Source organism: Neolamprologus brichardi, chromosome 7, assembly GCF_056152115.1.
Source record: "Neolamprologus brichardi isolate AB-2024 chromosome 7, ASM5615211v1, whole genome shotgun sequence".
Lineage (NCBI taxonomy): Eukaryota > Metazoa > Chordata > Actinopteri > Cichliformes > Cichlidae > Neolamprologus > Neolamprologus brichardi.
The window spans coordinates 54,442,037-54,465,870 of record NC_142110.1 but is presented as its reverse complement, the minus strand read 5'-3'; the positions used below and the strand labels follow the sequence as shown (position 1 = coordinate 54,465,870).

General features: G+C 40.9%; 1 protein-coding gene across 2 annotated transcripts in view; it reads right to left on the bottom strand.

The window, feature by feature from the left end:
* The window catches only part of erbin (erbb2 interacting protein), a 51,266-nt gene that overhangs the window by 5,269 nt on the left and 22,163 nt on the right, over window positions 1-23,834 (bottom strand). Inside the window, exons 2-21 of one of the 2 annotated variants that reach the window (XM_006796872.3) lie at window positions 23,538-23,732; window positions 23,226-23,343; window positions 19,513-19,591; window positions 19,285-19,374; window positions 18,498-18,554; window positions 16,657-16,720; window positions 16,373-16,447; window positions 15,534-15,678; window positions 13,732-13,804; window positions 11,483-11,612; window positions 11,292-11,407; window positions 10,583-10,652; window positions 9,073-9,172; window positions 7,657-7,778; window positions 7,219-7,392; window positions 6,897-7,079; window positions 6,692-6,809; window positions 6,434-6,617; window positions 4,830-6,342; window positions 4,146-4,289 (exon numbers count right to left, since the gene is read on the bottom strand). In XM_006796872.3, coding sequence (XP_006796935.1) covers window positions 4,146-4,289; window positions 4,830-6,342; window positions 6,434-6,617; window positions 6,692-6,809; window positions 6,897-7,079; window positions 7,219-7,392; window positions 7,657-7,778; window positions 9,073-9,172; window positions 10,583-10,652; window positions 11,292-11,407; window positions 11,483-11,612; window positions 13,732-13,804; window positions 15,534-15,678; window positions 16,373-16,447; window positions 16,657-16,720; window positions 18,498-18,554; window positions 19,285-19,374; window positions 19,513-19,591; window positions 23,226-23,343; window positions 23,538-23,723 — 3,741 coding nt within the window. In that variant the 5' untranslated portion in view covers window positions 23,724-23,732. The remainder of the gene's footprint in view (window positions 1-4,145; window positions 4,290-4,829; window positions 6,343-6,433; window positions 6,618-6,691; window positions 6,810-6,896; window positions 7,080-7,218; window positions 7,393-7,656; window positions 7,779-9,072; window positions 9,173-10,582; window positions 10,653-11,291; window positions 11,408-11,482; window positions 11,613-13,731; window positions 13,805-15,533; window positions 15,679-16,372; window positions 16,448-16,656; window positions 16,721-18,497; window positions 18,555-19,284; window positions 19,375-19,512; window positions 19,592-23,225; window positions 23,344-23,537; window positions 23,733-23,834) is intronic. The other variant, XM_006796873.3, reaches the window with a different exon arrangement.

Here is a 23,834-nt window from a genome sequence, read left to right as displayed (position 1 = left end):
CACAACACTCTCAGACAGCTTTAGTTTTGCCTCTACAGATCTAATACCCCCTTTCTAAATCATTTAGACACACACATTGACTACTTACCTTCCACAAACATAGCTTTCATCCCCCCACACACACACACCGTGAGAGGTTATGAAGCAATTCTGAAGTGATCAAAAGTTTGGATTGAAGAAGGTGGCAGACAAGAAAGAAAGCATTTGAAGCATTTGAAGTGCAATTAAAGGAGAAGAAAATGAATGGTTTGTGAAATGCAAGAGCAACAAGGAAGACAGATGACGCACGGGGATATTGATTCTGATGTACTAGAGCCTGGTAGGTTTAAAAGGAGCTGCTTTGTACCATACTTAATATTCATGAATAAATGAAAGTAGACTTTTCTTAGAGAGAACAAAACAAAGTTTGTTTTCATGTTGTCAGATATTTTTTTCCTCACACAGCCTCTAAATTTTGTTAGGAAGCAGTTTCACCTTTGATTACTTCCATATATATATATATATATAATATATATATATATATATATATATATATATATATATATATATATATATATATATATATATATATATATATATATATATATATATATATATATATATATATATATATATATATATATATATATATATTAGGGGTGCAACGATACACAAAATTCACGGTTCGGTTCGGTTCGATACTTTGGTGTCACGGTTCGATATTTTTTCGATACACAAAAAAATGTTCATGCCTTTTTATTAATTTGTCATTTATTAAATTTTCACGGCACATTCTGCATAGGGGTGGGTTTTTATAATCGATTTATCGATTAAAATCGATTCTGGCTTGGATTACGTAAAATCGATTCATTAAAATCCTGAATCGATTTTTTTAATATAAATTTATTTTGCCCGAAATGCCAGAATCTCAGGTGAAATCTCACAAAATTTCAACAACCACCAAACAGCTAAAACAGTAAATGAGAGCAGGAACACGGATTCTGCACAAAGACTTAAACACACAGCGCAGCCCGCGGATCAGAATCAGTTAGATGTCGAATTTCTCACAGTCGGGTCTGAAAGCCGACAGCCCGCTGATTCTGATCTGTCCGCGGGTCTGCGCTTTGTGTTCACGCCCTTTATGCCCTGATTCTAAAGCTGTTAGTTTGATGTCTCTCCAAACAATATTGACCGAACCAGCAGCAAAAGAGGATCCAAACTACGCTTCACAAAAACATCGTCATGTATTCACTCTGACTTTTACTGTTTTGCTTCGACCACGATGCACAGCTCTCTGTCTCTCTCTCTCTCTCTCTCTCTCTCTCCCCCTCTCTCTCTCTGTATGGTTTTCTGCATTATTCGCTTGCTTGTTACGCACAAGTCTACCGTTGTTTACAGCGCTATCGGCCGACTTTTTTTTTTTTTCTGTTTTATATACTTCCGAAAAGAAAACCTAATTTCTGCCGTTCAATGCTGAACAAATTTAAACTTTTTAAAATTATGCAAAATGCAAAATGCTTAGCCGTGTCTCTAATAAAACCGCTGTAACTTCAGAGGTAATGTTCATATGTTGATTAATGGTTTTCTTTCGTTTTTGATGTACTGCAGAATATTTTTATAAAATCCCAGGCCAGGAAAAATCACCTTCATGTGTTTCTGTGTTTTATCTTCAGCTACTTTGACACAAAGGCATCTGCTGTGATGCTCACACCTTTGATAAAGTCTTGCGTGTGTCAGCTTCCTTTTTATAGATACAAAAATATGTAAACGTACTAATCTGAATTATAATATTTCTGACTGTCAAAATTTCCCATATTCAAATCTAAGTGAATCGAATCGAATCGAATTAAATCGAATCGTGGATCGAATCGATTCTGGACCTTGTGAATCGGAATTGAATCGATTCTAAAAATCAGTGACGATACCCAGCCCTAATTCTGCACCACCTCTCTGTGCGTTCATCATTTGTTTGAAGCCAGCTCACCTCCTGCAACCACTTTTCCGAGAATACGCGCTTCTTTTGTGGTTCGGACTCCTGACATTTCTTTGGAGGTGGAGGAACATCATAGTAATTGCTTAAAGGAGCTTCTTCGACATCTTTAAGAGTTCTAAACAAATGTCTGTCCTCCTCCTGAAAATCTTATGTATGCAAACACGCGTTGCAACTTCTTATCTTGTGCGCGTTTTTTATTTTGACAGCGAATGCGCACCTGCGGACCACTTATGTGTAGACCTGGTTATTTAGCTCATCATATTGCAGCCACAGAAATTCTTTTGTCCATGAAACCATAAAGCTGCACTTTCTTTTTGCCTTATAGTCTGATTTGTCATAACTTTTCCGTTTTGTGGTAAGCTTTTCTTTGGCTGTCACTTCTTCACCCTGACCTGTCTTATTTGGCTCAGCAGAACTAAAATATATATCCTGCTGCTTTTACACAGGCACTCACATAACGCTCAGCGATTCTCTGCGCGATCAACCTCTCACATGTTTAAGCTGCAGGAGATTTCACTTGTCATGTTTGCATAGTAAGCTAACATTGATAAGACGATGTCAGAGGAATTGGTGCGCAAATTATCATCACTCACCAATCAGTGCTGTCGCTCTCTATACACAGTTAGCGCGATTGCAAAGTGAAAGCAAAAAACAAGCGCAAATTCAAACGCGATTTCAATATGTCACATATTGACAGTGGCTCACCGATGCCAATGACATAATTACCCAGCTACATTTCCGAAAGAATGCAAAAGCATTGACATATATTTTTCCTTCCTACGATAGGCCGACGAGCAGAGCAGGGCAGCCCGACTGGAAAAATCGCTAGCCCCGGGACGTCGGGCTAGCGATTTTGCGAGCCCTGTATCTGATTGAGGAATCACTCATCTTTGGAAAAGAGAGTTTATTATAGAGAAATGTCTCTTTCCAAAATAAAAGCTATACTATACGCTTCTTCTGGGCTATATTCTCAGCAGCATATTAAACATATCAGGTCCCCATAAGGAGAATCATGTGCTAACGGCTGTCTAAATGACTCGGGTAAAGTTTGTAGCATGCCTGCTTGTTGTTTTTGTCTGCTTCCACTTGTCTTTGCACTAGGATGCTATCGGGTAAATGTGCAGTCATATTCGTTGTGTTCCCACTAGTGCTGTCAGCCTTAATCTGAAATGAGGTTAACGCCACAACACGGCAAATCTCCGTTAACGAGCTACCGCGGATTACCCCGTGTGTGGGGCTGGACAGCGTCAACACATTAACTAGCTAACTGCGCTAACACACTAGTTCCCACTCATGTAATTGAGCATTGCCTGGCACATCTGACATACTGTTTTACTTTAGTCCATGACACGCTTACCTTCAAGGTCATACGTCACATGAAGACCAAAATAGTTCCAGACGCCAGATCTGAATGAGGGTGCGGGAGGTTCAATTTGCCATGTTGCAACGAGCTTAACTTCTGTCTAGCTAGCTTGCCCTGCGCTCAGTGAATCTGCGTTCGACTACTCCGCCTAGGCTGCACTGTCGAGCGCAGATCCACTGAGCGCTCAACACAGACAGCACCGTCAGAAGGAAAGTTGATAAAATAAATTAAAAATGTTGTATTGTTCGATACATATGCGTACCGAACCGAAAGCACTGTATCGAACGGTTCAATATCGATACGAGTATCGTTGCACCCCTAATATATATATATATATATATATATATATATATATATATATATATATATATATATATATTTTAATCAAAATTCAGTATGAAATCACACTAATCTCATTCTACCACAGATGTAGTCAAGTTTCTAAATGAGAAACCAAGTAAACCAACTAATGATGGTACAAATAAAGAAGGAGACCCCTTTTAAACAGCTCTACTTGTATTTAACCACAAAAAACAACACAAAAACCAGAATTCATCCATGTTTCACTCTGATATTTTAGGCACTAACAGAGATCATGGTCATGAAAAACATACGTTGGGAATGATATTTTCCCTTGCCTATAAAAGGACAAGTGAAACATGGCTTCCGAGCATCTGTGATCACTTCAACACTGGCGAGAGAAGGAAACAGACATTTCCTTCTCTTGTAAAGGATGTGAAACTTGCAGGAACTGGATACCCTGGCTTTAGTATGAGCTGCAGGAGTGATCTACGAGTTGACAGTACTCACACAGAAGCCCAGAGCTCCGTAGGGCTGTCCGTCCCTGACACTAAAGACCAGGGACCCTTGGCTGGCATGCATATCCCTACAGCTGCCGTAGTGAGACCAGCTCAGCGGAGCGTTATTGGAATTATAGGAGCGAGACAGCGCGTTCTGATGATACGGAACATCCAGCACCAACAAGTCAGTGGTGGCCATGCAATGCACCAAGTGAGTGATGACATAATAAAAAACACACAACAAAGAGGTTTAAAGCATATACAGACAAACATGCAGTGAATCACGTATAGTTTGCATATAGCTGGGTTAGTAGGCTACATCTAAATAGCTGATTCACACAAACATTTAGGTTTTGAGTTGACTCAAAGTAGGGATGGGCTCTTTATGGTGATGGTGGTTGCTTTCATTTATGTATTCTTTGCCTCTATTTGACACTACAATCTTAATTTCGGTTTGCATTCAGAAGCACCAACAAAAACCAAAACTATGTGCAGAGTGAGATCCTGTTGTTTAAAGTGTCTTCCACCTAAAGAATATTAGGAGTTCATTTGTGGTCATGTTATGCTGGTGGGCTTTTATGGATGAACATAAACTTTTAACCCCTCCCACCCAAAACAAAGCGCAGGCGCACACACACACACACACACAAAAATAGATATCAAGCAGTTCTTTTTTCATAATAAAACTCTTTACCTTTTCCATCTTCTTGGCCTCGATGTGCCGCATCACCTGGTCTCTCCAGTCTACTGGAACCCTCCCTGCTCCCATTCCTCCCTGCATCTGTCCTGGTCCGTCAAGGAGTGAGTGCTCAGACTTCACCCTGGTATTGGGCCTCTTGCTGGGGCTGCTGTGCTGGTAATTAAAATCGCTAACAGACATGGTCCGTTCTGGAAGCTCATGGGCCGGTGGCCTGCTGCTGTGTGGCCTGGAAGCTCCGGGTACATCGATGCTGTAAGTGCGAGCTGAGAGGGGCCTCTGCATGGCGTGACTCATTGCTAGTGGCCCTCTGGCGAGGGTGTGAATGTCCCTGTATGTCATGTAGTCTCCTTCGGACAACTGCATACGCCTTGGGTCAGACATGGAAGCTGTGGAGCTAGTGCTGCCTTGCCTCTGGAGGGTGCTGCTTCTAGGCTGGCCTGCAGCAGAATGAAGTCTCTCCATAGCCCACATCTCCCCAGAAGCTTTTGAAGCCATCGCAGGGCCTCTCTGCTGGGGCTGCAGAGGGTAAGGAGGTGCCTGATTACGGTTTGAGTAATTGGTGTTGGCTAGTGAGTGTGGAGGAGGAGCAGGATGGTAGCCTTGTTGCTCTGAAGCCATGGCTGTCCTCTGGCCCCAGAGACCCTCTTTAGACATGTCACTGTTTGTGTATTGTATGTTGTACTGAGGAGGAGGGATTCCCATGGCCATGCTGGAGGAGACTGGATGTCTGCTTGTGTTGGCAGGAAGCTTAGAAGAGGACAGCAGGTCTGAAGAGGACGCAGAGGAGTTGGGGTAGACCAGGAGAGTCTGATCATTGAGCAACTGGCCGGCTGACTTGCTCCTGACTATGCTTTGGCCCTGAGCTCCTGGCCCTGGCCCGGCCCCTGCCACCCTAGTCCCCACTGAGTCATCATCTCCATCAAAGGAGTACAACCTCATGGCCCCTGTTTCTATGTTGCTGATGCTGTGAGACTTCAACACCTGCGGGGGATGGCACCTTTTCTCTGGAGACAGTTCCTCAGTGCTGCGAGATAGAGACATGTCACTGCAGGCTGTCACGCCTGTCGAGGCCACATGCACAGCAGCTGTTTCTCCTCTCATCCCTAGGCTTTTATTCCCCAGACTATCGTTGCAGTCACCTGCCTGTCGATTTCCATTCTGTAAATGATCCATGTTATCGTAACCCTCTTTGCTGTCCACTTCCTCCTGAGCTAACGAACCATTCTTGCCTTTATCCAACTCATCCAGCTGAACCATGTTGTCAGTTGGCAGCTTGGTCACATTCATATTAATCTGGTCCCACTTGGTGTACGTGTCTCCCATACCATTGTTTATTCCCTTCTCAATGAAGGCCAGTCTGGCTTCCATGGACAGGTCGTAGTCTCCCATTTTCTCTGGTGGTGCCTGCTGGGTTTTTAAGAGGGCCTGGAGGGACGTTTCAGAGCCATTGCCATTATGGAGGAGAGGGGTGGTGTCTTTAGGCTGATTCATATTCTCATCTTCTTGCCTGAAATTAGGACAAATACTGAAAGAGTAAAATAAGAGCAGGAGGAGCACTCCCCTCTTCAGTGTATGTTACCATACGGAATAGCACTAACCGGCTTTTTGGTAGGAAAGGCATCTTTGCCTCTCTCTCAGGTGTGCACAAAGAGTTGTCCTGGCTGCTGTCTGTAGTCAGAGACACAGAGTCTGACATGCGTGATGGAGACGAGCAGTTACTGTTGTTCTGGTTGCTGTTAGCCACGGTGTCATCCAGCAAAGAATCTGCATCTTTCCCATCATCTGTTAATCAGAAATTACTATCAGTGTTCTGCATCCAGACATTTCAATTTTCACTTTAGATCCTTCATAGTTACCTTTTTTATCCTTACTTAGAGTCACTACTTTAGGCTGGTTGATGGAAATCTCAATAAGAGGGGGTCTGAGCTCTGCAATCTTCATCTCGTCTTCTTCATCTGACAGCTCCTCAGAATCCTAAAGACAGAGAAAGCACTTTGTACTTCTTGTTTGTGTAATTGTGAGAAGTCCTAAAAATCTGAAGCACTGAATTATTTGGACTACCTCTAGTGTGTCCTCGTGGTTCATCATTGAGTCCTCTGAAGACTTGAGGGGGATTTTCTGGGAGCTGTATGACTCAGAAGTGTCCTTTGCTTCGGGTGCAGAGAGATTTTGGCCACACATGTCGGCAGACACTTGGGCCTCCATGTTTGACGCTACACCATTGGGACAGGGGGCTTCAATCACCTGCACAAAAACAGTCCAGGTGATTAGTTATGCATTAAAACCTTATGGAGAGGTTAAAAAGGGAATTTAAATGAATCCAACAAGAAGACACCAGAAATGAAAGAGGCTGGTTTCTTTCCAAGTGGAGCCCTTCACTGACCTTTACCCCCACATCCTGCACTCCAATGTGGTTTCTCTCAACAGGTTTTGCTTCTTTGCTCGACTCATCACTCGACTCATCCTCCTTGAGCCTGTGAGCCACCGACTGGGCTGTTTTTACCATGTTCTTCAGCTCGTCTGGGTATGGTGTAGGGTAGCGCTTCAGGTTTCCCTCCTACAACAGTTTGAATACACAGAGTTTAAAATTAAAGCTGACCAAAAATGGTAACATGATGAAATAAATAAGACTGCTTTCATGCTAGACATGACAGGGTTAAGCAGAAATTACATCCCATTTTATAAGACCCCATCCCTGCAGAGGAGGAAATAAAGTGAAGATTTGAGTCCAAAAAAGCCCCTGCTGCTGCGGTAATTCGTGTCGCCACTGTTGTTTTTCCTTTTCCAATTATATAAGCAGTAACAAATGTGCAGCACTAACCCTCGGGGGCGTTTCTCTCTCATCTTTGTCCTCGTCACATTCGAAGGCCACCTGAGCTCGGTGCTTGCGTTGCTCCTCCCACAGAGTTGGATTAAAGCTCTCAGAGTCAGAGTTTGGAATGTCTGTGGGGAAAAATAAAAATGCCAGGCAGTGAATCAAAATTCGTTTTTTGAATTTTTTTCCCCACCCAAATGAGGACTTTTTAACTCAACCTAAATCTGTCACATAATAAATGTGACCACAAGATGGCGCAAAGGAAACACGAGGAACGCCAATAAACTGAAGGGAGCTGTGGAGGAACTTGAAAATTGGGAGTTAACCCAAAAAACTCCAAAAGAACCAAACAGTGCTGTTAAACCCTGGAACTGATGTTGCAATAAATTCCTTTTCTATGATGGCATCCAAAAATTCCAAGAGAATATTTTGCTACTATGTACTAATCTTCAGTATGAATACTCCACCGTAAACGCAAAGAAGCAAGTTTGTGGTTAATCGGTAATGAAAAAAGCATGAAAGATTCAACTCAGTCTCTCTGTTTCACCATAACTCCTGTACGACTTGCCTGAAATGCAGCAAGCAGACAATTAGACGCTGTGAAATATTTGTGAAGGTGTCAATCAGTGTGGTTTTCCTGTTGTAAGACGCTTACTGCTCTCGATTTAGCAATAGAGAGACTAAGTGTGAAGGTGTGTAGTAGAATTTTCTGATAAGAGATACCATTTGACTAATTCTCTGACAACATCAGCTCAAAAGATTACATACACAACTGTAGCTCACTTGACAACACCCCACAGCGTGAAGTCACAGTGAACCCGTTGAGTCACCTGCTGTGTACTCTCCATATCAACAAGTTGTAAAACATGTTAACTGCAGTCAGGCTGTGAATACTTCCAGCTTCCAAGCAAAAGAAAAAGCTTGATCGGAAACAAGCCCTAGCTAATAAACACGGCAAATGGTGTAAAGCCCGCCACAGGGCCGTAACTGTTCAGGCTGTGACAGAAATCCCCGACGTCTCAAAAAAGACCATTTCAGTAGCTCAAGCACGCAGACCATGAACCACTAATTACTCTAAAGTAAAGATACAACACTGTCAGTGTGAGCTGTCTGCTGTAAAAGGAAACCAAACAAACAGGTGCTTGACAAGAAGACGATGGCTAGTGTTTCCCCTGCTTCAGTCTCAGATAACAAGGTCTTTTATAAAATATGCATTTAGGGATCCTTGTAGGTCATCAAACTTTGTGAGGGTAACATAATATAGTCTTCTTAACACCTAACAATGTCCATGAGAATTTAGGGTTTATGTCAGTGCTAGTAGTACTTAGTCCTGATGCTGAAAACCAAGTGAGTGAGTGAAGTGTTTGATAGTCTACCACTTACAGCTTGGAAATGTATATCAAACAAAGAGCAGTTACTCACATTCCTCAATCCTAATTTGCTGGGGGAACATGTAGTTGGTCAGCACCGTTTTCTGAGTCTCTGGATCTTCCTCTTTCTGGAGTGGGATCAGGGGTTTTGACTGTGTGGATAAAATATGGGGTTGAGTGTGCCATGTAAAATCAGCAGTTCTTTGACAAATACATGGGACATGAAAAACGTAAATATGGAAGAGAACACGTAACCGCAGGGGAAAATAACACATCACAAGATGGAGCCGTGATAAATTCAACCCGTCTTCCCCGAATTCTACACAGCTATTTCACGCCGACTTTCTTCACTTCTAATTTGCCTTCACATTACTTTAACACATCTGGATGCCTCTTCCTGTCATCCATTCGTTGATGAGGCTGCTCTAAGCTTGCCTTAGGCCCCCGTCTGCATTGTTGCACCTGTCCAACTGCATCCATGTGTCTTAGTGTTGATGTAGCTGTTGCAGACTGCCTGTCTTCGCAGTGTCCTTGTTAGGAGTTATTTAGGTAGGAAAGTGATTGTGGAAAGATATAAGGACCACAAAACTTTTGAGATTTTATTCATTACAAATCAGACAGTTTATATAAGAGCAGGACAGCAGTGATGGATGCTGTGTGGATGACTCTACATCTTCTCTCTGCAGCATTCTCAAACAGCTGCAGTTTCCTGGGGACAATTTGTTAAGGCATCCAAACAGAACCTTGGGACAGTCTAGCCAGGAGAGGGAAAAAGGCATGAATAATTGATTTGAGAATGCAGTCAGAGTCAGACTGTAATTTGGAAATAAGCTGAACAAAAGCCAACACACTGAATCCACAGTGTCCCACAGAGTGTTCTCCATCCTTTCGTTGCCTCTGTATACTGACAATATGACCAGGTCAAGTATTCCTTTACCATAGAAAGTCACCCTGCTGTGACAAATTGGGATTATAAGCCTTTTGCTCTCATGTGAGCCGACCAGACATTTCCTGTTAAGAAGTCCAAATTTCATGCACCTCAACTTGCCTGGTAATTTTGAACACCACTTTAATTCTGTCTGGCTGCTGCAGTCTCGTCTTACAAATGCCCTCCTTGTCATTCAGATTTACACATTCAGTGGTCAAGGTTCCTTGTCTAGATTGCCACTCAAATAACCATTAAGTAAAGGGGGCATTTTCTGAGAATCATTAGGATCCTTTTAAGTTTGAAATAAAGAATGACCCAAATGTGTTGATCAAGCAATACAAAGGTTTTTTATAATACAAGTGTTACTAGTGCTTTAACCTCGTTAGCTGTAAACGAACCTATGCCAGAAACCTCTACTCTGTTTCCACATTTTAAAGACTGGTCATCCAATCTGACCTGCATTAGATCAGATGTCCTGGAAGTGGTACCTTCCTGCGAGCTACCGGGAAGGCTTCTTGATTTACAGCTGAATTTTTAGTGCGAGTCACAGACGCTCCTGCTATTGCTGTCCCCATCTGACACCTCTGAACCCAGAGGCCTTATTGTTTTATGCATAATACTTGTGCAGTCTTACCTGATTTTCAGACAGCCACATTGCAGTCAGCTCAGTTAGTTTGGTGAAACTGTACGGAAGATTCTTCAACCTGAAGAAGAACAAAAAACAAAAAAACAAAACTCAGTCACCAAAACGCTTAAAACTGCTTTCATGGGCGAGTTAAAAAAAAGTCAATTTAATTCATTTTGTCAGGCAAATTTGATCTAAGCAGGACGACTACAAAAGATAAGCCTGGAAAATGTCCCTTTTTTCTTAAAAAAGGAAACGATCAAGACCTTACCCTTTTTTCATTCTAATAAGCCTTCATCACAATACTGTAATCAGCATGTAAAATTTCAAACTCCACAATTGAAAATAAGCGTAAGACAAGACATTTGATTGCTTTTATTAACTGGTAGCTTTACATAGTGAAGGAATCACTGCTTTTAAAATGTCCTGGATTTAAAGTACGTAAAATTGATTATATATTATTTAATTTTATCAACTAATCCAACAATTGTTTTGTCAGTTATGTTGTGTAATTCTGATAAAATGTGTAGATTTCATAGTTAACATCTTGTTTAGTCTGAACAAAGTAAATAATTGCAAATAGATCTGATGCACAACAAAAAAACAGAAGACTACAGCAATTTCGTGTTTGGATTTAGATTTAGATAATATTTAAAATCAGGCCAGAGGTTCTAAAATAAATAAATAAATAAAAATACAACAAGCAGAGAAGGCTCACTTGTTGTTGCTGAGGTTGACGACTTTGAGCTTTTGCATGTCGCCCATCTCCTCGGGCAAAGACTCCAGCTTGTTGGAATGTAGAAACAGCACAGTTGCCCTCTTCCAGTTGCCCATCTGTGAAGCGAGCACATCAATGACTCTCACAGTGAACACATGGATTAAGATCTCCAAACCGATGCGCACACTCACCTCGGGTGGAAGCTGGGCAAGGAAGTTGTGATCTGCAGCAAAGGTGCGCATATTGACACACTGGCCAATGGTGGCTGGCAACGCTTCAATCTCATTGAAACTGCAATCCAGCTCATCAATGCATGTCAGCCTGATGCAGAGAGACATGGGAGGATGGGAATCATGCGGTTGCCAAAAATGCACTTTAATGGCAGTTTTTTTGCAGTTAAAGTGCCAAGAAGTTACCACCAGCAGTCAGACACTTACAAACAAAGAAATACTGAACATACTGCTGCAATGGAGAACACCAATACATTTTCTATTTAATTTCGTTTTTGCTCATCTCTGATTGGACATCTGTATGTCCACACACACACACACACACACACACACACACACACACACACACACACACACACACACACACACACACACACACACACACACACACACCTATTTATTAAATACAGTAAATGTGTTTATCTAATTTATGTAAATTATATCAATGCGTGCAATCTGGGATTAGACTGTGTGTGACGTGGTGAACTTATTTTTGCGGTCCTTTGCACAGTCACATATCCTACACTGTTTACAGAGACAGAAAATTAGGTTGAGATGGGTTAGGGAAAGAAGAATGATATGGTAGGATCCCTGTCTGTGGTACATTATTGTTCCTACGTGCTACAATTTCTTTGCTCTCTTGTTGCAATATCAATTTGTTAACAGGTGAAAAAGCCATTAACGCCACCAAGTGGGCAGGTACTAAATTAAGACCATCTTAGCTCTAAACTGCCACAGACAGTCATAACAGGGTGGGAAATATTTAAGAAGATTACCAAGAGCAACATCAACTCCAAAGGAACGGCCAATGGACAGGGCTTCAATAACAATATTAAGATTTGTAGCTAAGCTAGCTACTACTTACTAGAAAGCTCAGGATGGCTGAAGGATGTTAAGCAGACAGCCATGTAATGTCTAGGATGTTAGCACAAGATTCACTTGGAGTTTTGCTCTTTCTGAAAAAGCTCTCAGACGGCAGCTGCTGGGCTTCAAACACATGCTGAAGAAACTGAACACAGCGCTGCTACCACATTTAGGTGGCTCTTTTTGTTAAGCATACTCACATGCATCTGGTTTCATTGCTTACAACGGTCAGTGCATTCTGATCTCTTTAAATTCTTCACAGAGACTATTAAATAATGAACAGCTAAGTAACTAAATAAGAAAAGCTCTGATCAACTTTGGATCAAAGTTACTGTACAGTGATGGTGAAAGACAAATAGACTGATGGAAATGCAAATCTCAAATATTTCATGGGACATCATTTAAGCAGAATTTTGCTGAGTGAAAAATGTAAATGCATGCTGGGTTTCATATTAATGCAAAGCAGCCTCACGTCCAGAAAGCTCATATGCTACAGTACCATGAAACTCCACAAGGATCTGATGCCTGTCTACTAAAAATACACCAGGGAAACAAAAAACCCCAGTGGACAAGTGGCAAAGTAAAACGAAACCAGCTACATATAAATGGGGGAGGAAATGAGCTTGCTTAAACTAAAACCCTTGCATGGGATTAAGCTAAACCATAGGCTTTGTCACATAATCTACGTCAAAGTACATAAGGCAGCACATTCTAACATAAGGGGCAATTGAGGTTGTTTGAAAACAGTAATAAAAAACTGCACAGATACAATTGTTTTTATCAGTTAATGTAGATTTGTCTTTCTCATGGATGTTGGAGGGGACGGATTAAAAAATAAAAGCATGGATTAAATGGAACCTAATCTTTGTCAACTGTGTGTCAATGATTCAGAGTAGAAAGAGGATCAGCGTGTGGACCTGGCTCGGTACTCAGCAGCCGGCGACTGAGGGTTTACCTGTATACATTAGGCAGAAAAACCTCTGAATAGTAACACAGGATTTCATATCATTACTGCCTATGAGGGTCATGAGACCAGTGTTTACCAGCAGCCCTTCCACACTGAAGCAAATGGATGAACTGTGTCCTTAAATCGCTATGGCAGATTCAAAGACATGACATTCATAACCACTCTTTATAGCCATAGCCATTACTAAGCTACCGATCATCAGCGCGAGACCAAAACAAATCGAGCAGGGTTTGCATTCTCTTTAATGGGGATATCTACTTTTTCCAGAAAAACGTTTTATCAGATCAATGGATTCCAGATATAAAAAAAAAACACGACAATAATCCACTGAGCTCAGGGTTTACTCTGCTGTTATCAAATCTATTGCTGTGATGCTCACCCTCCAATGGAATCTGGCAAGTACATCAGCTGATTTTCATCCACTTTCAGTGCCGTCAGTTTCTTCAGGGTGCCTTTAAAACAAAAAGGAACAGAGAGCTAGGATCAGGAAGGCGTCGACAACAGCTCAGATCAGTTATTGACTATCACTTGCTGGTACGCAGCAAAGAGGAAGATCCATTACACACCAGTTAATTAGATTCATTCATACTGTCAATACAGTAATGCCTATAGGAGTCGTCATCAACCATGATTTCAACAGCAGTGTTTGCATGAATTTAAAGGATTTTATTAGTCTTGTTTTTTGGAAAAGGGATGGGAGTAAGTATGCCATTCAAAATTATGACTGTCAATAAATATTATAAATGTAGCTTTACAATTTATTTTGGAAAAAAAGGCACCTATTTGTCAAAATTAACATTTGTAAAAGGGAAAGAAAGTAGCCAACACAATTGTCAGCTGTCTGTCACCCAGTCGCACAGAGAAGTTGTCGGGCTCTGCACTGCTGAGGGTTAATGGGGCACCATCACTGCCACTGACACATTCTGTTTGGGAGATTGTCCTTCCTACTGTCGCCAACTACTTGCTTATAGGGGGTGATCTGACTGTTGGGGTTTCTCCCTATTATTATAGGGTCTTTGTCTTTATAAATAACCTTGGGGTGAATGTTGTTATGATTTGGTGCTATATAAATAAAACTGAATTGAAATTGAATGGAATGGGGTTCATTGGTTTCATAGCAATTGGCAGCAACCTCCACCAACTGGCGCATACATTTTCCAGATGGTTGCTACGGTTGCGACGGAGGCCTTAATGCTGAGTTAACTGTGTCCCTCATGGCTGGAAGAAAATATAACTGCTGATCCAGGTTGCTATTTTTAGGCTTGCCCAGAACATCCAATATCAGTCTACATTATTGTACTCAATGATTTTATTTTACAGAACTTTTAACTTCATGTTTAAATCATATTAACCTTTGTGAGCCAATGTGTCTGTCTTTACATTGGTTTAAAACCTGTGGAGTTTTGTTTTTTTACACAAATAAGTTTATTCTTAATATGTATAATATTAAATTTCAGTTTCTATATACAGGTCTTAATTTTTGAGCAATTTATTTATTTTTACTGGTCACTTAACAACTTGTCACAAATGTAACCCAAATTGAATATGGTGTTTTATTTCTATTTGTCCATAAAGAAAAACTAAACAAAAAGACGCAGTGAATCATAAATGAGTAAGCTGCATTGATATTGCTAAATTTTTCACACCCGTGACATGATTTTGAATACATGAGTAACTGGAACCTAATTCATTAGAGATTAATAAGGGTTGGGTGAAAGCAATCCTGAGCTGCAGAAATATTTGAATAATTGTATTTCTTCTGTTACGGACATCACAATATGTTATGAGTATCTCACTGTGTACTTCACTACAGTTTTATATTGTTAGCATAATTTGGTTTCATCAAAAACCAAAAATAAAACTGAATACTGAAAAATAAGTAAAAGGTTATTATGCAGCACATCAGTTTCATGCTCTGTTGCAATTATATATAGATCAGTTTCTATTACAGAAAATGACACAGAAAAATAAAGTCTCGTGGTAGTACTGTCCCGTCGGCTCACACTGCAAGTGCTAAAAGAGACATAGAAAGAGACAAGAGAGGCTTTTTCACTGATGAAGGGCTTGGAAAGATTTAAAAGCTGGCAACAGCAAAAAGAGAGTTAAGGTGTTTCATAACATGTCTTCTAATACGGTGTGTGTGTGTGTGTGTGTGTGTGTGTGTGAGAGACAGATCTTTACCGATGGAGCCTGGCAGCTGTGTGAGAGCATTGTTGGAGAGCAGGAGGTCCTGTAGATTCTCACAGCCGCGGATTTGTTCATCCACCATCTCCAAGTTGTTCTTCGACACGTCTAGATACACCAGTTGTTTTAATGTCCCCAACATCTGCACAAAATAAAATAAAAAGTCACCCTTAATTTATGCAGCAGTATGAGATGCAGACTGTGGCAGTAAATTAAAATGATCACAAAAAAGCAGTTAACTAACATTTTCTGCAGTGAAGTGAACTAACTATATATGCAGGCATAATATAATCCCACAGTGGGAGACAATATCACACTTATTTTAGGTTGAAAACACTCATTTTATTAGCAGAACAGTAACACTTAATGGTTTGTTTCATACTCCACAGATGTCATGGCTTATAAAAGGCCAGATTGTGATTACAGCTGATGCTACTGAAATGCTGGCAGCAGAACTAATGCTTTAATTATGACCCACTTACAAACAAGCTGGTCATTTGGATGAAAGAAGAACCTCATTTAACAAATCCTGACTGTCAACACACGGACATAAGAATTCTTTCATAGCTGATTTTTTCTGGGGGACATATGCAAACCCAAAACTAAGCATTTTGTTGTGCGAGTTCATCCTACGACAGAATCGCGTTCAAAGCGCAGCCCTCTCTGCTGGTTTCAGAGAGCTCAAAGTTTGATGTAAACTGACTGCAGCTCTTTTTGATGAAGACTTGAGGAGACACACAGTTTTGGGGGGTTGGGGGAGAATCAAGGGAAATAATCTCAAGATGATGTGTTAAGACGCAGCAGTCACTGAACGGGAATATGAGTGTATATGATACCCCAGGTAAAAAGGTCAGTTTGTTCCCATCCATCCACAGCTCCTTGAGTCCAGTCAGCCACTCCACCACCTCAGGCTGCACATGTAGAAAAGAGAAAGCACGTAGATGTGAGCAAGCTAAAAAAAAATGAATCACATTATCATGTATAAATGTGCGGTTCAGAGTGTAAGGAAAAGAAAAATTTCGACATATGTGCTTAAAAAACAAAAATAGGACAGGGAACAGATTAAGGAAGGAGGAGGTGAGAGCCCCGAGCAGTGACAGACTGACTGAAAGATACTCACCACTTCAGTGAACTCATTACTCCCCAGGTCCAACCTCTCCAGCTGTGTGAGCTTCTGCATGCTTCTGCAGACACACAAGAAGGAAACATAAAAAACAAAACAAAAACAACAACAAAAACACATGAATTTCATGGTTTACATATTAAAGAAGAAAAAAAAACAGCCATAAGAAAATTCCTCCTCTATGCCACTGTCAGTCAGTTTTCATGCTGTTCGATTTGGAAAGCACACATGCTGCGCCTTCGCTCCTGTCACTGAATAATTTTATGTGGAAATAAATACCTTTTAGAGCTTAGGCGTGATAGAAATATGCTCTAAATAATGGAAAATGTGCCCTAAGCCTTGCTCCAAATTTTCTCTCACATTCAGGCCACAGGCTCACATTCTCCCCTACACTGTAAACACGCACTGCTTACAACACTGATTTAACTGACCACAGCACAACAGACAACTGGAGATAAAATATTTTCAGAGGCTTATTAGTGATTAAGAACAACTCTTTCCTCACAGATCGAATAGCAAGACACCTTTGAGGACATTTGTCCTTTACTGCCAGCAGCAAAAAACAAAAACGTAGCACGTACACAGACACCCGCACGCACAAATAAAAGCAAAATAAAAATAAAACATTTCCACTGACTGTCAATTTCACAATGTGGGGATCCCCAATTCCATATAATATAAAAGTTGATTAAAAAGTATAATCCCAACCCTAAAGCAAACCAAGACACTGTGAAAACTGTGTTAGTGGAAATGTACTTGTGGGACAGAAATGATACCAAGGAACAAACGGTGTTTCTCCCCACACCAAACCAAACAGCTAAAAAAGGGTGAGAAAGAGCGGTTTTGGCTAATCTAGAAAGTGAGTTCACCAGTTAAAAAAACAGCACTAAGGGGCTTATGACCCTGAGCAAGGAACACTGCAGCCTTCTTTAAAACACTTGGTTTATGCATGTGCTCAGTGTGTGTCTGTGCACCAGAGGAGAGAGATGGAGAATAGAGGGAGCAGCTTCTACATGAAAGCCCTGAGAAGACTTCTATTGCACCCCTTTGCACACATTGTTTACATCTCTGAAATGCTTGTGTGTTGCACTGGCAACGCTCCCGATCATTAGTCCCTTTCTTTGTCAGGCCTCCAGACTTTAACAGGTCTGGCCTCTGTCACATAAACACAGCCAGAAAAAAGGGATCTGCTCTGAGCTGTGGCACTGACTGTACTGCACTTTATACACCGGCTGGAACATCAGTCAGTGAAAAATAAATGCAAAAAATAATAATAATAATAATAAAGGGGAGATTATAAAAGGAAACTCAGACAGAGGGGGGAAGGGGAAAAAATGGCAAGTATCGTTAAGGATGGTAAGATGGTAAAGCTAGTCAAGTGTGACAGAAATTAAAGAGCAACCAGGGAGACGGTGACTTCCCCCAAAAATCACCTGGAGCTTTCTCTAATATCTGTGGGACATTCAGTCTCACAGCACACTTCTCAAATAGCAAAAAGACCTTCACCACTGTCTCAGTAGAGGATTATAAAATCTGTCAGCGCAAGTGGCCAAGTAAAGGGGACTCTTATGTAACACAGTGGAATTTAATACTACAGTTAGAGGTTTAGAGAAAGAGTCTATGATTAAAACAAAGGATAAAGAACAGACATTGCAGGGGGTGCAAGAGGAAGAGGACAATGAGGAAGTAGGGATTAAAAAAAATAAAAAAATAAATCTTCATAAAGTTCATAAAGCGACTGAATTTCAGAGAGACTCTGCTTTTATTATTATTTTTAATTAAAATGAACATTCTTCATATTTCACATTTGGAAGGTCTGCTAAATAAAAACCACCTACTTTGGCAACATCTTTAACTGATTCTCCCTCAGCTCCAGGATTTGTAGCTTAGTCAACCTGCAAGCAGGAAAAATCATTGTCATAATTAGTTGATTTTCCCCAAAAGGGATATTATGTGAAATGGCTTTTGAAGCTTAGCAGCCATGATTTTCTCAGCCGGCTTATCTTTCACTAAGCAGCTATGATGTGCAGTTACATGACAGCAAAAAAGTCTGATGTAATCTTCTCTTGTATAGAACTAGTACTAAAAGGAAGAAATATAAAGATGGAATCAGCACCAGATCACATCACGTTTTCTGCATTCAGAAGGCTCAACACTAACTTTTGTGTAACGTGCAAGTAATGAAAGTGATTAATAATCTGTGTAGCCTAACTATATATTGAAAAGTATAGTAAGTAAATGTTAAGAAGACAACATGATCATTTTAAATAAAGTGATCATTTTTTAAAGCTGTGTGTTTCTCCAGTATGACTTAAATGTAAATGCTAATGAATTAATGGTAAGCCAGGTCTGAGAGATAGACAGACAAATAGGTCTGTGAATGCTCGCTGCATCACTTTTGTGCTGTTGACATGACATAATTAGTACTTGGTCCTGGTGCCACACAGCACAAGTGTAGCCCACAGTATGAATCAAAATCACTTCTACTGGGTCATCTTATCGAGCTAGCATCATTTTGTGTTGCATTTCTGCAGTTGTTAATGACTTGACTGCATTTAGAAATTCAAATGTCAGTATCATGACTCCATCAAGTACAGCGTGTGACAAACCAGAGAAGCAACCGACCTGCCGAAGCTGGCTGGTAGGAACTCCAGAAAGGCATCGTTCAGGTAGAGCTGCGTCAGACTCAGAAGCTGAGTGAAGCCTTCAGGGAGCCTGATAACACATGCAAATGCAAGAACACGAATGAGAACACACAAGCAGCCTCGTAAGCCTCTGCAAGAACACTAGGAACCCAAACTTTATAGGGAACATTAAACTAAAATGTGTTAGGTGAGGGAAAGCCCAACTCACTTGGATATGGGATTCACGCTGGCTTCTACGATTGCTAGGCCTTTGCAGTTCTTGATGTTCTCTGGAAAGTCCTGGATGCCTGGAGAGAAACAGAAGTCATCAAAAATTATCATCAGCAGGGCAGGAGTACGATTACAAAGCTACATCTGCTCAGTGTATCTCAGCTGCTTTGTTACTGCTGACACAAAACGAATAACTCCTGTCAAATGAAAAAAAAGATAAAACATAATGAAAGACATCTTATTTAACACAAATAAACAACCAGAAAGGTTCTCTGACTAAACAGTGTGTGATCGTGGTATAATAAGAGCAGCTCTGCACCTTTCTTCGCCCTTATTTTTTGTCTTCACTGAAAAGAGAGAAGAAAAGTGCAGAACTGCATGTGGTTACATAATAAAAGAGCAGGAAACAAAGAGCAAAAACAAAAATAGAAGGTGAGGGATCTGTTTTGAAGTCTGCAACTTCTCACCAAACTTTCACAGCAAGGTGAGCATTGTGACCAAGTCTCACGGTTTATTTCCACCTACTTTCTTTTATGCCCACAACACTTAGGCTAAAGTGCTTTGTGTGGAAGGATAAGCTCCATTTAATGTAAACACGGGACATGAAGCTCCGGTTCATGAAAATGCCACTATATCCTTTAATGTCTGTTTAATCAAGGCTGCTTTTGCACTCGTTTATAGTCCAACTACCTTTTCAACCTCTCTGTTCCTGAAAGGGTTTTGCCGACTGTGCAAACTTCTTTATGGAGTCAGGTAGAGAAGCGTCTGGACAGTCAGGCTATTTTCCCTAACTTTGGATCTGTACAACACTCATGGATTTAAAATGAAGCAGTCAAGATGCAAATCAATTTTTTGCATTCACCTTTAATAATTTACAGTCCTGCCTTTAACACAGGCCAAAGTAATTGGACAAACTAGCATTATTATAAATATAATTATTATTACTTAAATGGGAATCTGTAGCAATCCTTTCCACAGACATCATTAAATGCTGCATGTCCTCCCTCGAGATGCTCTGCCAGGCTTTTGCTGCTTGTTTGTGAGTCTCTCTGCTTTCAGCTTTGCTTTCACTAAAAGGCATCTCAACTCAGCTGAGGTCATGTGAGTGACTCTGCCATTTAAGAACATTCCCTTTCATTGCCTTAAACAACTTTTGGGGTTTGGGTCATTATCCATCTGCACTGTAAAGCACCAGCCTTTTAGTCTTGCAGCTTTTCAGCACAGTGTAAGCTATACGTTTTAAAAATTCATCCTGTTGCTTCAACAGTCACTTCATCTAGAAACACTAGTGAACCAGTTCCTCTGGCAAACATACATGCCATGTCATTTTGAAAGAGGATGTAGTATGAGCTCTTCCTTGCCTTTTGTATATGTTTATTTTTCTCTTAACATCTTCCTGGTACAAATTCGGTATGCCAGAACTAGACGGCCTTTTGTTTTTCTTTCAAATTGGCCTTTCTGTTCCCACACTTGACTTACACTGACCACACCTTGGTCTAGTTAAGAGTTCATATGAATAGCTACCAAATGCAAAGTCAAACCCCAGAGTCAGCTCCAGATTTATTTTAAACAATGAGGAAACAATCGGGAACCACACCTGCTGATGGAGCAGCTTACTATTCAAATGTCCAACTACTTCTGAGCTGCAAGTAATGAAGAGACCGTTTAAAAAATGGGTGTAATTACCAGCCGCAAATTCCTAGAGGGAGACTGCTGAAACTTTCGTAACGGATATTAGTGAATGTAGTAAGAAACGGAAAAACAAGAAGGACAAATGTTTGCCCCCCAAAACCCCACCGCAACAAAGAGTCCCAGGAGGGAAAAAAATATAATTGTCCAGCACAAGCATAAATACTGGCAACAACGTCTGCCACTTACTAGGTTACATTGTAGGCACTGCATGATTCCCCACAGAAGTCTAAATCACGCCTTGTGGTCAGTTTTGAAACACTAATTAACCCAAATCCATTCATGTCTTTGGACTGTGGGAGGAAGCTGGTACCCAGAGGAGACAGGGAGACATGGACATGTAAACTCCACACAGACTGGTTTAGAACTCAGGACCTTCTTATTGTGAGGCAATAGTGCTACCACCACCATGGAGCTCACACACACACACGAGTGTGGGTGGCCATCTGTCTCTCTGTGTTAATTGGCTGACAGCTTGACAACCTGTCCAGGGTTGTCAATCTGTTGTTCCCCACCTCTCACCCTATAACAGCTGGGATAGGCTCCAGCCCCGCTTCAATGGATAACTGCAGAAAGTGAATGGACAATTAATGCAATATTTTTGTTACATTCTTTGAATTAAAACTGGAAGTCATCCATTATGTTTTTTAAAAACTGTCAGCTTTTTGTTGTTGTTGTTCATTTGTCCTTGTTTAATATCATACTTTTGAATTTTACTGTATGGTACTGGTTTTCTTTCAATTTACAAAAGTCTACTTTACAAATAATGATTGTGATACGGAGGCTAAAACTGTGTCAATTTATTGCAGATGTATTTGATATAAAAACTGAAGCTATGTCCACACGTACCCGGGTATTTTTGAAAACTCCGGCCAGGGTGGATATTTTTGAAAACTCCATTTTTGCATTTAGGTGTGGACGAGAAAAACGGAGAAAACGGAGAAAACGCAGAAAACGCAGCGTCAAAGGTGTGCACATTTTTTGACGTCACACTGTGCACCACGTTATTGTTTCGGTGAAATGAATTTCTACAATACTGTTACTGTTAATTGTACTCTCTGCAGTGTTTAAATGCTTACATATACACACACAGTTACTGTCCCTCCACACCTACGACTTGGTTCTGCTTCTATGCCCCAGCTTTGTTTACTTTTTCCCACCGAGGTTTCTAGACTTCTGATTGGCCAACATTTCTACACGGTTAGGAATATATCGCCACCTGTTGCTTTGGCATGTTCCTAGCAGCGTTTTCCTTCATTTCTGCGTTTACGTGTGGACGGGATTATTTTTTAAAACGAAAACGGAAAATCTCCGTTTTCAAAAATACCCGTGTATGTGTGGACGTAGCCTGAGATACATTTTGTTGTTTTTGTTTTTTTAAAAAGGCAGAAATTATTTAAACAGCAGAGTCATCTGACTGAGTCGGTGCGCAGCCTCACACACTTTGTTCTGCATCTGCTTTTTGTTCTAAATGTCACCCTAGAAGAGCACCAAGCGTGTCTGTGGAAAGCTTTCATCAAACAGGCAACATTTAAAGGGCTTCAAGTACAAAGCCCTGTCATGTTCAACAGTGCAAATGTTTAATATCAAAGCAGTAAATGTTATACTTTGACAAATGCCGCTGCTTCCGACTCTACAAAACAGTTGACAATTCACCCTGTAGATATTTTGTTACAGTGTGTGTGTGAGAGAACCAGCTCAAAGAAGCTTCATATCGCCCTTTCAGTTTTTTCCATTTCACTTGAGAGAGAGTTTCTAGCTGCTTGCAGGTCTGGGCTTGTCCACTTGCTCTATTGATCAGTTTTTTGAGTCATGTTGTGACGTAAACGCAGCAAATTAAACATGCTGTGGCATTTCGCCTCGTCTCATCTTTGAAAAAGCAAATCTAAACAAGGTATTAATGCGTTCATATATTTTCTTGCCGTCATGACAACAAAAAGACAGTTTCGACGCTTGAAATTTCAAAGGAAAGTTTTCAGGCTTTAAAGCAAAAAGGTTCTAAAAAGGAATCATCCTGCTTACTGTTTTTGCTGACATCAAGCTCCCTGAGATTGATGAGGTTTGCGATCGCTGCTGGCAACACTGTCAGGTCGTTATCTGGCATGCTCAGTCGGTTGAGTAACTGGCAGTTAAACAGTTGCTTGTAGAATGAGGAGGGGGGGGGAAAAGAAAATATAAACACCGTGTGGTTTAACATGTGGTTCACATACAGTCTCATGAGAAATGTACAAATGTCCCGACTTTTAATAAAGTTCAACTGTATCTCTCAAAGACTCCTAGCAACAAAGATGTACACACACTGAAGGTTTCTATACATCACAATGCATGCCTTACTTTAGGCAGCTCCTCGATCTGGTTGGCATCGAGGTAGAGTTCTTGCAGGGTCTTCTCGAAGTTAAAGATCTCCTTAGGAACAGTCTCCAGGCTGCAGTGGGAGTAGTCCAGCGATGTTACGATCTCCTCCTCGCCCCGCAAGCAGCGGCATGGTACCAGACGAACAAACAGGCTCCGCTTGGACATCCTGAGGCACTATGGAGGGAAAATGGAGAGATATGAAGAAAGAGACTAGGACGATAAGGAGGCAGTGCTACTTTCCCACTTCACTTCCTGTGTAACACAAGGATGTTGACA